A 15541-nucleotide genomic window follows, 5' to 3' on the forward strand; every position below is an offset into this window, starting at 1 on the left:
TACCTGGGCTTTTCTGAAAATGTTTCATTATTTGACATCTTAAAATAGAGTTAAGATTATTTCATACCTGTCTTCCACAGTTGTCAGGTAAGCCTTCTCATTCACACAGGTTTGGTTTGCTTCTGCAAATGTTGAAAGGGTGTGTCCAATCATATAGCAGTAGAAGCCATATCTTTTCCAGCCCTGTTAATGTTATCAACAGATTATCACACATATATATTAGATAATATTATTTTAATAATTCCTGTCATGAAACATAAATTGATAGAGAAGAGAACTAACAGAACACAAATGTGAATAATCTGAAATGCAATGAAAATCATTTATATGAAGAAAGGAAATAGTAACGTTTTATTCCTCATAAGACAAATTATGATACAAAATGGGTGGGGGGCTGTCATTCTCTCTCCTCCAACAAAATGATCTGTGAAATGTTTAGCAAAGCAACAGAACATAATGGTGAAGACTTTGGTTTCAGAATAGGGAACCACCAGCAATAAGAGGCAGAATAGCAAGGCTTGTTGCCTACTGAAGCCAGTAGTAGATGCCGAGTATAAAGCTAATCATCTGGTCATTGGAGAGTAGCTATAGACCTTCTGGCAACATGATTTGGCATGGTCCCTCTTACACTTCAAACACAGAGAAATGCTGAATAAGAACATAACAACAAAAAATCGATACTAGAGTTTGAGAGGGAGAAGGGGAACTCTCCAGGCACCAGAAAGTAGTAGAAAACTAAAAACTGGGTCCTCACTGGTGTGGCTTTGTGGATTGCATGCCATCCTGTGAACCTGAAGGTCACTAGTTTGATTCTGGTCAGAGCGCAGGCCTGGGCTGTGGGCCAGGCCTCCAGTTGGGAGTGTGTGAAAGGTGACCAATCAATATTTCTTTCGCTCATTGATGTTTACCTCTTTGTTTTTCTCCCTCCCTTCCCCTCTCTCAAAAAATAAGTAAATAAAATCTTAGAAACAAACAAACTAACTAAAGGCTGAATTGGAAAATGCACCAGCTGAGAGTTGTCTAGAGTGTAACAAACCTAGATTAAGGAACCAGAGTCTAGGGGCTGGGATTTAAATGTCCACACAGATTAGTACCTTAACTGTCAGCTTATCCGAGGCAGGAGATGGAATTGAAATTCTTGCATAAAAATAATCTCCATTAAAGGTAGCACCCCTGTGAAAGGAGAGCAAAAAACTTTGTCCATAGAATGGGGAAGGCCCTGGCTGGCGTAGCTCAGTGGATTGAGCGCGGGCTGCGAACCCAAATGTTGCAGGTTTGATTCCCATTCAGGGCACATGCCTGGGTTTCAGGCCATGGCCCCCAGCAACCGCACATTAATGTTTCTCTCTCTCTCTCTCTTTCTCTCTTCCTTCCCTCTTTAAAAATAAATAAATAAAATCTAATAAATAAATAAATAAATAATTTTTAAAAAATTAATAATAAAAAGAATGGGGAAATAACAGAGATATTTGTCACCTGCCTGGGGTTCTGGGAGCAGGGAAAAATAAATCTGAAAATAAATACCAAGTCTGTGCCACAGATGGGTGCTAGCCCCAACTTTACACTATTAATATTGTATGAGAGTCCACAGGGAGATGGGCAAAACAAACTTGATCTACAATAAGAGAATCTCCTAGGCACTCAGAGAAGAAAGCGCAAAACTCACAACAGAAATACTTCCTCAGTCCAGGTCACATGAGACTGTGGCATTTGAGAGTTGGGGTGGAGATGGGGTAGGGACTAACTCATAATCAAAAACTACAAATCCTGTGAGAAAATGTTAAGTGAGAGTTAAAATTTAACATAATAAAACATCTGGAAAAATATATAAATAAATATGCTTAGGATGACTTAAGTGACAAAAGAAGAAATAGAATCAATAATGAAGGGTCAAAATACTATGAGAGGATTTGAAAGCACACAAAAATATAGAATTTCAAAAAAAGAAAAATATAAAGTTAAAAACTAAACTTCAAAATTGAAAACAGCCCCAGCGCACGTGGCTGAGGTGGCTGGAACATCATCCCATGACCAAAAAGGCTGCAGTCAGGGCAGCGCAGAGGCTGTGTGTTGGACTCCGGTTAGGTCATGGGGAGGAGGCAACAGATTGATGTTTCTCTCTTATGTCAGGGTTTCTCTCTCTTTATCTCTCTTCCCTTCTCTCTAAAGTCGTTAAAAATATTCACTGGTGAGGATTAAAAGAATTCAAAATAAACCAAATTTCAGAAATTGAAACCGAACTAAAACAAAAATAGCCTTTCTTTTCAGATGGTTTTCAAACTGATTATTAAGAAAAAAATTAGATTAACAAAATCAAAATACATTTCAGGTGGACATAGTCAAACTTCCTCCTTACATTATACAATGCAACTAGAGTATTACAGTTCACCATGGTCATTCTCCACATAAGAAAGAAGGAGCTCCTACCCTTTGTGACAGCATGGATGGAACTGGAGAGCATTATGCTAAGTGAAATAAGCCAGGCGGTGAGGGACAAGTACCATATGATCTCACCTTTAATTGGAGCATAGTCAACAAAAGAAAAAAGCAAACGAAATATAACCAGAGTCATTGAAAATAAGAACACTCTAACAATAGCCAGAGGTGAGGGAGAAGGGGACAGAGGGGACAAGTGTTTTCAGGAACTACTAGAAAGGACACATGGACAAAACCAAGGGGGAGGGTGGAAGCAAGGGAAGGAGGTGGGTTTGGAAAAGGTGGGGGAGAGGGGTGGGGAGAAAATACAGACAAAAAAAGCATTAAAACAAAATATTTCTCAAAAACAAATAATGGCTAGATTAAATGTAGAAAATAGGGTTTTGGAATGATTAGCAAATTGAATAAATGTAGCAGAGAAATTAAAATATGAAAAGAGGTTAGAAAACATTTTGATTGAAAAATAGAATGAGAACATCAATCTAAAGTATATTTCAGAAGCACCAAATAAAATTAACGATCGATAATTTTTAAGAATTAAGACAAATATAAGTCCTCAGAATGAAGGGGCATATTTAGTACCAAACTGAACCAATAAAATCAATCCAAATCTTGACACATTTACTAAGCCGGCAGAATAACAAAGACAATGAGATCTTAAAATAAGAAAATATAGTTAACCCACTTTTTGAAAAGGGAGGATTACTCTCTAACAGGAATTCCAATGGCAAAAATCAAAGCCAGGAGAAAATAAAATAATATATAAAGTACTATCAGACAATAACTGTCAATGTACAGTTCTAAAATGACCTATCTAAATTATTATGCGGGGAAAGGATAAATTCAAGACATTTTCAGACAAAGACAGTGGGTTTTCATCTCCCAGATCACCAGTGAGAGAGCTCAAGAAAGGTTTACTTTGGCAAGAAGGAATGTGAAAGAAGGAGGAGCAAGTGAGCCGAAAGTCTGCTCTGAGCAAACAAATAAATGAATGTCTCAGTCAATCCAGGTCTAAGTGCCTGTACAAATGGCAGAAATAGCTAACTGGCTGTGGGAAGTTAAATAATGGAATATGAATGAGATCTGTAGTTTAATCATATTATATTCACGTCAGTTATCTGGTTGAGATAATGTACACTAGTTAGATAAGAAGTTATCACTCAAGAAAGCCAAGTGGGTGACAGAGAGAAATTCTATGTGCTTTTTTGGTCAATTTTGGGTGAGTCTAACATTTTTTCAAAATTAAACTTTTTAAAAATGTTTAAGTAGAATAACAATCTTCAGTTTGTTCAGGAAGCAGAGAAAGATATTGAATAACTTTAACTTCAAATCAGGAATGCATGTTAAAAACATAAAGTTAACCATCTAAAAAATAGAAATTGAATGTATAATCTCCAAATGTGTAGAAGAGAAAAATGGGATAAAGATATTTAATAAAACCAATAGGGAACAGGAAAGGAGACGTAATGGTCAACAAAATAAAGTACAAAATAAGATTGTAGAAACTAATCCAAATATATGAGTCTGTAAAACAAATCTAAACTCATATGTTTGCCAGTTAAAAGCCAGAGCTCTTCAAATTAGATTAAGAATAAAAATGTAGACATATATTTATAAGAACCATTCTGAAAATACAATGATTAAGAGTAATAAGTTGGTGCCCTGGCAGGCATAGCTCAGTGGATTGAGCGCGGGCTGCAAACCAAAGCATCGCAGGTTCGATTCCCAGCCAGGGCACATGCCTGGGTTGCAGGCCACAGCCCCCAGCAACCTCACATTGATGTTTCTCTCTCTCTCTTTCTCCCTTCCTTCCCTCTCTAAAAATAAATAAATAAAATCTTTAAAAAAAGTAATAAGCTGGAAAAGAGCTTCTAGGGAAAATACCAAGCAAAAAATAGATTTTCTGCAACAGTATTATTTAAAAATAATTTTATGAATAAAGTAATTACATAATTAAAGGACTGACTCATCAGGAACATATAACACAGCTCAAAGTATATATAGTGAAAATTGACAGAACTACAAGAATATTGTGTCAAGCAGACAAAATATCAGGAACATAAAATATCTAGATAATATAATTGCTAAATTTTATCTATGCAACATATATACACTTGTGAATTATCAAAGATCATTCTGTTCAAGCACATATGGAATATTTACAAAAACTAACTACGAGCTACACCATAAAGACAATCTCAACAAATAACAACAAAGAGCTTTATATGTTCACAAGGGAGGGAAATTAAAATCAATAGTACCTCTCAATTATTTAGAAACTAGTAAACAAACAAAACTCCCATCACTGTCGACATACACATGCACACACATGCACGCACACACACACACTTCTAAATCATTCCTGAACAAAAGAAACCAAAAACATTTAGAACTGAATCATAATAAAACACTACATAACAAAACTTCGTGGCTGTTCCATAGAGTCAATTACACCTTTTATTTCTGTAAACATTTTAAAATGCATTCAGTTTAACATCATATCCATTCATTCCTCCATCTAAACGTCCTGGTGGTATATTTGATATTTCTGAATTTCAAACTTATCCTTGGGATTCCCAGTCAGGCTGGAAAGAGGGACTTCTGTATAAAGAGAATCACATTTGCAACTGTTAGCCACCCTGGAACTTTAGCATATCAGGACCACCTTATGTGAATTTCTTACCCAGCATTTCCCACACAGTTAAGCAATGAATTGAAAGCTGAATCCCAGATCAGTATGGCCATAGGCCTGTCACTTTGAATTCTCAAAAAGACCCCTGCCTCACCCAGTGCCCAGGCCAAAACTCCTACTCAAAAAAAGAAACTGTCTTATATTTCTTCGCTGGTGAGCAGATTTTTTTTCTAGTCTTCCCAGCTCTTTGAGAAAATCATTGCCTACAACAGGTGTTTTCAAACTGGTCAAATTATTTAATAACTCTGAGCTTCAGTTGCCTCTTCTATATAATTAAGAATATAACATTTATCCTTTAAATCAATGAGAGCATAATAATTGCACTCGACAGTTGCTTTCTATTAAAATATTTTCCTATTTTTCTATTACCATCCTAATGATTAAATCGAATTATATCAGATTACAGATATAACAATTAGTAGACTGTATATATAACTTTGATTGATTGCATAGAAGTAGTAAAATTTAAGGAGTGTTTCTTGTTTATAGAAAATTACAATAATATACAATACAGTCTCCTGTACATGCATATGATTAGGCAAAGAATGTCTAAGTGTAGTGGGAATAAAACCAGTAGTGAAAGTGCAGTGACCTGGTGACAGAAGACAGGAATCTAGTCTTGACCCTGTGTGACTCTAAGAAAGTTATCACTTCTCTGAACTGAAACTTTCAGAATGCAAAAATTAAAAGTGGAATTTGCACCATCACTAAGATCGTTTATATCTCCAGCAGCCTGTGAATTTTCTGTATCTGCTCCATGTTTCTTTATGGTTTATTTGTGCAGTTCTAAATTATGTTTCACGGATTCTCAGCCTATTGGTATTTGCTATGATTTGATCACAACATGACACTCTTGGAAAGAAAATACATTTCTACTTTGTTTTTCCAGGAGAAGTGAGAAAGGAAAAAAGTGGAAGATGGCCGACTCAGCAATTAAACAGGAAAATGATAACCATACACTCAAGATTTTGTAGTGTCTTTTCACTTTTAGAAATTGTTTTACAGAGATCATATACTTTAACCTCAAAGAAATGTAAGACCCATGGGGAAGTGTTACTAACTGTTGTGCAGATGAGGTGGACGCAAGGTAGGAGTGCACAGCCGCATTCAGTTTAAAGGAGTCACTGCTGGCTATGACCAGCTAGAGTTTAGATCCCCCGCCTCTCATTGCAGGGATCTACTGGCAGGAACCCCCACCAGAAGGAGGCTTGTCAGAAACATTATAAATGGAAAAGTGACTAAGGATTGTTTTCTATCTGTGACATAAAGTGATCTACTGGAAATGTCCTTGACAACCCACAGGGTCATAAACCACCAATACCTTGATGATAACCTTGTCCTGTGACCTGCCTTTGTTACCCTCTTCAGGCTCCACTCACTGTATCATTTTATTCTCTGTTTTCTTTCCTCCAATTCCCATGACATTCTGAAAGGAGCTACTAACAACAAACAACCCACAATAATAATGGAGAACACCTGAAGAGGTGCTGGGGCGAACAAGGACACAAAACTGTGAAAATGTTGGTTATCTGTGACAGTAATGAAGTACTTTCTCAGACAAAAATAAAACCAAGGGTATCATGTGATATCACTGATCTGAAACCACTGTGTACGTCTGTACTCACTTTCTTGCAGCCTGCGTCTACTTCCACTACTCCTGGCCCTTGGGCTTGGGACTTCATCTTACAGATGTAGCCAAGAGGCCGCTCGCAGGTCTCATCCGCCCAGTACCCGTCCTGCGGAAAGCAAAGGGGAAAAACTTAATGCTTACCAGTTGTTGGACTTTGATGCTATTTTCTTATAATTGTGCCTCATAAAAGGAAAACAACGATTTGAGGTTGTTAAGGGAAAATGACATCCACGCAAAGGAAAGGTAAATTGATGTTTTACAGGTAAACAGCAAATTGGACTCACACTACAAAGATGTAAAGTGAGAGTGGAGCCCCTATGCTTTTACATCTTAGCTGTCTGACTCACTGTCTAGCAGCAGTGTCCAACTCATTTTCACAGAGGGCCACATCAGCCTCGCGGTTGCCTACAAAGGGCTGAATGTAATTTTAGGACCGTAGAAATGTAACTACTCCTTCACTAGGGGCAAGGAGCTCGGTGCTGCCACCAGGTAGAAACAAGGTGCTGGGCAGTATAAAACAAGGTGAGGGCTACATTCAGCCCTAAGGCCTTGTGTTTGCCACCTGTGTTTTAGAGGGATCTTTTCATATTTGATACCAGGTAACCAAAAAAACAAAAGCAAAAACACTACACATGAACGTAGCTCTCCAAGCACAGATTCCAGGCTTTGGGACCCAGAGTAGATCTAACTAGGTCTACTCAGAGCAGCCAGCTGAGTAGAACCAATGCTCAGAATTGATTCATCGAGCTATGTGTATATACAGCACTATTTAGGGCCCAGCATAGGAATAATATATTAGTATTAGGGATTGGTTAATTTCAACCATGACCTAAAAGTTTCTCTTGGTTTCTTTTCTGGGCCTCTTGAAAATATGACTTTGTTAAACAATTGAGAGAGATTCAAGAAGTTGAATCTGAATTTTGGTTCAAGCTCGATCTGTGTCCATTAACCTAGACTAGAAACAATCTAAACAACCATATGTAACAAGTGGGAAAAATTCCCTGCAGCTTTTGCTAGATGTCAGTCATTCATGACCCCTCACCTTGCCTTTCATCACGACACAATCGTCCTGCCTGTTGTTTTCGTGGCTTGGTTCTCCGCGGAGCCATTTGGTAAATGTTACTGGGGTCTCATCATTCCATTCAAAGAGCATCTGAATCTTCTTGTCATTTAAGCCAATCCATAGTTCATCATTTGGCTCTACACAAGAAGAAAGACACAGGAGTAACTCACACAAAGTTTCCATTCCAAAGATCAGGAGGTTATCAAGAAAGGAAGGCCCTTTGCTCTCAACAGCAGTTCTAGTCTATTGATACTGCAACTATCATAAAGGACCATCCTCTTGAGTCTTAGCCTGGCCTACATGCTATAGCCTGAGATGTGAGCTACACTTTATATTGTCTATTTTACTTTAATTGTGTAATGTACTCTTTCCACTGTGAATACGACTATATTCTTTTGCTGTGCTACTGCAAATTATATCTCCTGAGATATGCAAAAATGAAATTGAGATGAGTCTATCATTACCCTCTATCTTGTGAAGCTTTTGTTGTTGTTGTTGTTGTTGTTGTTGTTGTTGTAAATAACTTACCATACCAACCTCACTCATCACACTGGAAATACAGCACTTACTTATATGTAAATCTGGTTGACTACTATTAAATATTATCTATGTAACAAAATAATAAATATAAAAAACGACTTTTATTTTACTGATTGTGTTGTCATCGAGTAAAAATGATCTAGCTACACAGTGAAAAGATGCATAAACCAAGAGGCTGGGCTGTGGCCCAACCTTTGGCACCTATGTATTAGTCTATAAATATAAATGAATCTGGAATTATTTTCACCATGAAACACCGGAAGAACCCAAATAGCAAATAAAGGTTAAAACAAAAACAATCAGATCTAGATACAAAGTGTGATTGTTTCATTTTAAAATTCTATAACTTTCATTATTGATTTTATCAGTAGTTATACTTCTGAAATTCTAAATACCCTAACTAAAATGGGACAATGTTGAAGGCCTGGGATTTTATGGCTAAAAACATACAACTCCAAATTTTAAAAAATGAAAGAATACACAATTCAATATCTATTTAATTGTACTACTGTGAATTCCATCATGAATGCTTGATTCATGTTCTTTAAAATAGAATTACCTGCCAAGGAATTTTAAAGATGATTTTGTGTAATAGAAAATGAGAAAAATGCCACGCTGCATAGGCATTTCCCTAACAGTTCAGCCTCTTCCTCCTCGTGTTGTCACTCAGCCTTGCTTTTGGAGAAGTCGCTGGCTGGCCTGGCGCCAGCCCCTGCAGATGTTTCCAGCGCCACAGAACGTGACTGACAGTCGCCAGGATGATCCCTTTTCCTGTCACTGAATTTAGCAGATCATAATCTTTTTGGGCAGCCAATACAGGCTTCAGGATGACCTCATGTACCCATCTCCTAGGGGTTTAGTTTCAAGACTGATGAAAACCTAACTCCCCAGTCCCACACTTACAGTAAAGTATTAAGAGTTTTCTATAAACATTTTTCACACTAAACTGTTCTTCTCCTCTAGCATTGGCAATTCGAAAACACAATCTTGATCCTCTAAAAACGTATAAGCAGTAACTGTAAGGTTGTTAGGCTGATTTTTTAAATTTGTTACAGAAGCTGCCTTAATTGATGCAGTCATAATTTATGTGTACAGGTCCCCATTCATCTACTACCTTTCCATGGTTGACATAAAAGATATTTCGACTAGCTACAAAAGGTTTCCTAGGCTTTTGATTTAGAAACAATTCTTTTAATTTTTAAGTATACTTTTATCAATATTACTTTCATTGTTTTAAAGAAATCTTTTTCAATAGTAAAGGAGAACAGGTTTCCTTGGTGAACATTTATGAATTCTCAAATTGAACAAAAGCAAACGTTGTCACCTAACTTCCCAAAATAACTATAGCAATAAACATATAACATTCTCCTAATTTTATATCCTATTGCATAAAATACAGCAAAATTTGCACACTACTGCTGTAGCATCTTTATTTTATTTTTTGCAGAATAAAGAAGACATTTATCTTCCCTCCATATACCCCTACACAATCTTAACTAAACTGTTTTCCACAGATTCATTTGCAAATTTTATTTCCTGTTATAAGTATCATAACTTATATGTCATGATATTACTCGGATGCTTCAGTTTTGATTACATTATTATCATCCAGGTAAATACAGAATAATGAAAAAATCATTTAGAGGCCGCACAGTCTATTATCACCACTACTAAGCTCAAGGAGGAAAGCAGACGGCAAAGGATTCCATTTGGCACAGGTGCCAGGAGTTAATAGTGTTTGGGGATCCTTTAACTCTTTCTCTGACACTATTCTATTGTTCTACTTGTCAATTGCTTTTCCTGTCCCCTCCCCCAACACCTGTCAATTGTCAGTCAGTGTCAGGAAGCAGCCCCCATCGTCACAACCTTCCGTTTCCTCTTGTTTTGTTTGCTGGAAATGAGCAGCTGCAGCTCTTCAAAAGTCTCATCAGTGGAAGCGGAAAATGATAACCATTTAATCAGCAAGTACCAAGGAGGGCTCATTGTTATCAGCTTCTTCCTCACCTTTCTCTTCATATCAGCATTCCCAACTCATTCTACCCACATTTCTTTCACAAACTTTTTTCAATTTTTGAAAATGTTACATCATTTAAGTTACTCTGTTTTCTATACACTTCTTAAATGACGTATCTAAAATGGACATATAAATTTCTTTAAAAGATTGAGGCCAACATCTAACTATACCAATAAAATATACCATTTCTTTCACCAATCGACATTCTAGAAGCATTAGTTAGCTTAATAAAAAATAAAAATCCCAAGTGTGAAATGCTTCAGACTTCTTGTTAAATAAAATATAGCTTTAAAATAATATATACACACACACACACACAAATAACCACAAAATAAAATTAAATACTGATGACAAGTTTAAGGTAGCTGCTCTGAATAGACTATATATATAAAAGTAACATTTTAAAAAAATATCCAGAATGCATTACATATTAAAAGAAAAATAAATTAGTTTAGTGATAAAGCTTCTTTAAAATATTATACCATTTTTATATTTTAGGAATGATACATATATTTATTAAATTTATTAAATTGATCATTGAATTATTAATTTGAATTTATTACACTTAATGTTGATGATTAAACTTCCTGGACATGAGCAGCAGGTGGGGCAGACTCCAGCCAAGCATGTTACTGATGCATTCTTACCATAACCCAGCTGGGAGATGATGAAGTCCAACTCCTCGATGGTGTGGATACTGGCGAGGTTACCGCCTTCCTTCCTACATGCAACCACGGCATCGGTTTGGATTTTCTTCTCCTCTCTGTGAATCTTGTAACAGTTACCTGCGTATGGCCACCACTGATGTGGACAGTTAGTAGGCACATCACTTTCTAGAAAAAAAAAGAGTTTGGAAATCATTTAAAAGGGAGGTTTTTTGGTTTTTAATTGTAACCTCATTTTCTACTGCTCTATATGAAAAAGAGTTCATCATTATGGGCAAATAAAAGTAAGATTATTTTTTACTTCCTAGCATTCGCAAAAGACTACATTGTATTTGCTTTTAGACTAGAAAGTATGTGAATGCATCTTTCATTTTAAAATACAGCTAAATGAGAAATCTCTTCTTCAGAAAAACTGTACTTAAAACAGACGACATGAAGATACAGTAGACTGTCTGGTTTTATCTGTGTTTTGTCATCAGCACACCTGTACTAAACATGTTATGTCAATGCTGGAGACACAAAAGATTTGACATATAATACATTGCTTAAAAGATTTTAATTTATCTCCCTTCTATGGTTGTCAGGGAGCCAGTCATTCCTCAGAGGAAGGGCAAGACTACTGGGCAGGCATGAGAAAGAGGTGTTGCAACAGGGAATAGAATGGGGTCAGGGCAGAGAAGCTCTTGAAACCTCAGCAGAATGAGGGAGCCCCCTGAGCCTCCAAACCAACCCACTACCAGTGACTTACTGCCAAAAGCTGACATGACATGTGATGTCGTGTTATCACAGGGATGAGGTTCAGAAGTCTTTCAGGCAAAACCTGAAATTGCCACAAGTTGTATTGGGCAAATCACAGTACATGAACCAAAGTATCCAGATGTGCAAGTCGTTTCTAATAACAGTAACACAAATACTAATATTAAACTACCTATTCTCACTATGCTATAAACTAGGAAACATTTGAGATAACATGACTGTAAATTACTAATGCCACATATTGACCATTTAATCAAATTATGAATAGTGGCCAATATTCTAATTATTGCTACTAATAGTTATCATCAAATTTCATAATCTTCATTATACATTACAACAATATAATGGTAATAAACTGGGGGAGGTAATGACCTCAGAAGGAAGAGGCTCACTGTATTCATCCCCATATTCATCCCTAGAGCTGGCATAGGGCCTAGCGCATGGTATGAGTGTAGTGAATGTTGGTCGAGAAAGGAACTGAAGTTCTACAGCAATTTATAATTACCATTTTACCGATATTATTTCAAATAGCAATTTAGCATCATACTTTGCTTAGAGAGGTATTATGTTACCAAACGAATGCCGGCTTATACATTGAAATTTGATATTAAGTGTTTGTAAATGTGCTGCCTTAGTAAAAGTTCTATTTAGGGCACCACTGATATGTGTTTAAGATATTAGTCTCATTTTCTCTTAAAGGTTCTGACGACCTGCAACACACTGTTTATTTAAGCCCAGGATTCTGCGCATAGTAGTCGTTCCAGTAAATAGGTAGTTCTAATGACCAAACACTGCATTATTGTAATAAAAAGTTACAATATTTTCAAAATTCTCTCAACGCAATTTACGTTTGCACGCATCCAGTAGTTACCAAAGAATTGTTCATATAGCTCTGGAGCCCTCTGGTGGGATATTTGAGTTTTGCTTCTTGGGAGCTGAAAATAATGTCAGCAGATGCTCAGGACTTCTAAACCTAAGCAGGTGAACTTTTACAATACTTGAAAACATGAAAAGAAGCCATGAAGGAGAGTGCCAGGGGGCAACACCAAGGACGCCCTGTCCCTCCAGAGCAGACCTGCCAATCGGTACGCTATGTGACCACATACACAATTATAAATCTCTAGTGTTAAAAAAAAGTAAAAAAAAAACAGGTAAATTGTAGTAATCTATTTTACTTAACCCAAGTTATCTAAAATATTCATTTTAGCATGTGATTGATAAAAAAATAAATAATGAGGTATTTTACTTTTTTTTGCATGCAAAGTCTTGGAAGTCTGGTATGTAGCAGAACTAGCCACATTCACGTGCTCGGTGGCCATGCAGTTAAGAGGCTATTAAACTAGACAGCGCAGCTCTAGGGACCCAGAAGTTACGGCCAAAGAGGGAAATGCTGCAAAGACCAACAGGGTCCACGGTGGAATTTTTGCCCAAGGGGTGGTGTCACCAGTCATGTGTGCTGAGTAATTTGACCTCTGATATATGCGTTTCCAAGATCTGATTTATTTGACTTTTATAGATAAGATAGAATGACTAATCCAGGAAGAGTATAGAGAAGTTCAAAATCAAAAGGGAATGAAAGGTTAGCAAGTGACATAAGATGAGGAATAGCAGAGAAATAAAAATAATTCAATAAGTGTTTGGGAATATGAACAAATGTCCACAGCGGGCATCAATATTCCCATTTCACAGATAAGGAACCTAAAACTGAGAGACTAAGTAACAAGACCAAGTGACAGAATTCTGCTTCCTGTGCCAGGAAAACTATAAAACAACCATTCTCCTCTTTCCCAAAGTGGCAATTCCAAGAATGACACTATTTCTCCCATGGGAACAATAGGGGAGATAAAATACAAGAATGGTTGAGGTCTCCCTGAGGCAGGCCACAGGCGTAATGGTGACCCTGTAAAGCATGATCAAACCCAATAACCAGGACCCTCATCTGCATCCATTGGACAGCTTGGCCAGATCTCCACCTACTAAAGTTACAAACACAGCTACACTTTAATCCAGCAACTTCACTTCTAGGAATTTTCACATGTACAAAACAACATGTGCATAAAGTTATTCACTATAGGGTTGTTTGTAATAATAAAAATTGGAAGTAAACTAAAGGTCCATTAATAGGGGACTTTTCAAAAACTACATAATGCTCTCTCTCTGGGATGGCTATTGTGCAGTCATAAAAATTTACACAGAAATTATTTATGTGTTATACAGAATGGTGTCCAAAATTATTAAGTGAAAAAAGTCAAGAATACATATACAGTATGCTTCTATTGGTATGAAGCAGATAAAAATAATTGTAAATGTATTTGCTTATACATTCAGAGAATAAATAGGTAGGGTTATACATCCAGAAACAGTTATTCAGGGAGGAGATCTGGGAGTGGGAAGAGGTTGAAACAAAATATTATTATCTATCATTTGTGCTTTTTGACTTTCTAGCCATGTCAGTCATATTTTAAAATAAGTGAAATTGCTTTTAAAATTCAGGGAGAAAAAGTTAAGGATGACACATTATCAGATCTCCTGAGCACAATATATAGACACATATATATATGTGTCTATATATATATACATACACACACACATACGTACATACATACATAAATTTATTTTTTTACAATTTTTTATTCATTTATTTTCAGAGAGAGGGGATAGCAGGGAGAAAGAGAGGGAGAGAAACACTGATGTGCAAGACAAACATCAATTGGTTCCCTTTCACGAGCCCCCAACCAGGCACCTTGCCTGCAACCCAAGCATGTGCCCTGACTGGGAATCAAAACTGCGACCTTTAGGTTTGCAGGATGACACCCAATGTACTGAGCCACACTAGTCAGGGCCATCAATTTCTTTAAAGTAGTAAGTGTGTCTCCAAAAATATCTGATAGTGAAAATAAATGTAGTTTGTTTGCTTTTTGCCGATTTGTAGAAAGAATGCAGTCTTGCCTAAGTAGATTGATTCTTCTGTAAAATTATAATAGAGAGCATAATTGAATTCTTTTCTTGGGTCTAGCCTACATATAAATTTCAGTTACTACTTTTGGGATGTTTTATTCCATTTCTGTGAAGACTTCAGTGTACAGCATTAGAGCCCAGACTCTAAATAGAGAGGACATAAAAACACTCTCTTTCAGATATGTATTTCTTAGGTTTGTCATATAAGTTTGTCACATATGCAGGTTTTACATAGCCTTTGAACATTTTTGTCTTCATCTAGAATGTGAGAATAATAGTATGTACTTCATAGGGCTACTGTAGGGATAAAATTTTTACTGATGTCCTGTGAAAAGCTTTGCACATGTGTGAACACCACACCACACTCTAGAAATGGTAGTGACCAGGAGCAGTAACCAACAAAAAGAAATTTTGTAGGAATATCATTAAGCTTACTCCATAAATTATGTACCAAGCCTATCATGTCATGCAGTTATGACTGTGCTATAACTTTATCTTTAAATTATCATATCTTATACACTGCAGATCAAATAGATCACTTACCTGAAGGAATAACAAAGTTATTCAAAGTTGTGTTGCCCTTTTTACAAATGTAGCCTAGTCTCTGAGCACATTTCAGATTTTCCCACTTAGCATTCTTCCCAGGATTTAGTGACACACAGCTTGTCCCAGGTTCTGCTGATGGACTTCCTTCGGGGGAAAGAAGAAAATTAAATGGAACTGTTATAGGTGTTACAAGCAGATAACCCCCTCAGGCTCACATCTTCATCCTCTGGGTTTAATGGGT

At 36.7% G+C, this 15541-nt stretch overlaps 1 protein-coding gene across 1 annotated transcript in view; it reads right to left on the bottom strand.

Moving 5' to 3' along the window:
* The window catches only part of MRC1 (mannose receptor C-type 1), an 80892-nt gene that overhangs the window by 38369 nt on the left and 26982 nt on the right, over positions 1 to 15541 (bottom strand). Inside the window, exons 6-10 of the mRNA XM_028507292.2 lie at positions 15298 to 15444; positions 11023 to 11208; positions 7801 to 7958; positions 6754 to 6864; positions 68 to 183 (exon numbers count right to left, since the gene is read on the bottom strand). Of these exons, the coding sequence (XP_028363093.1) occupies positions 68 to 183; positions 6754 to 6864; positions 7801 to 7958; positions 11023 to 11208; positions 15298 to 15444 (718 nt within the window). The remainder of the gene's footprint in view (positions 1 to 67; positions 184 to 6753; positions 6865 to 7800; positions 7959 to 11022; positions 11209 to 15297; positions 15445 to 15541) is intronic.

This window comes from Phyllostomus discolor, chromosome 1 (assembly GCF_004126475.2).
Source record: "Phyllostomus discolor isolate MPI-MPIP mPhyDis1 chromosome 1, mPhyDis1.pri.v3, whole genome shotgun sequence".
Taxonomy (NCBI): domain Eukaryota; kingdom Metazoa; phylum Chordata; class Mammalia; order Chiroptera; family Phyllostomidae; genus Phyllostomus; species Phyllostomus discolor.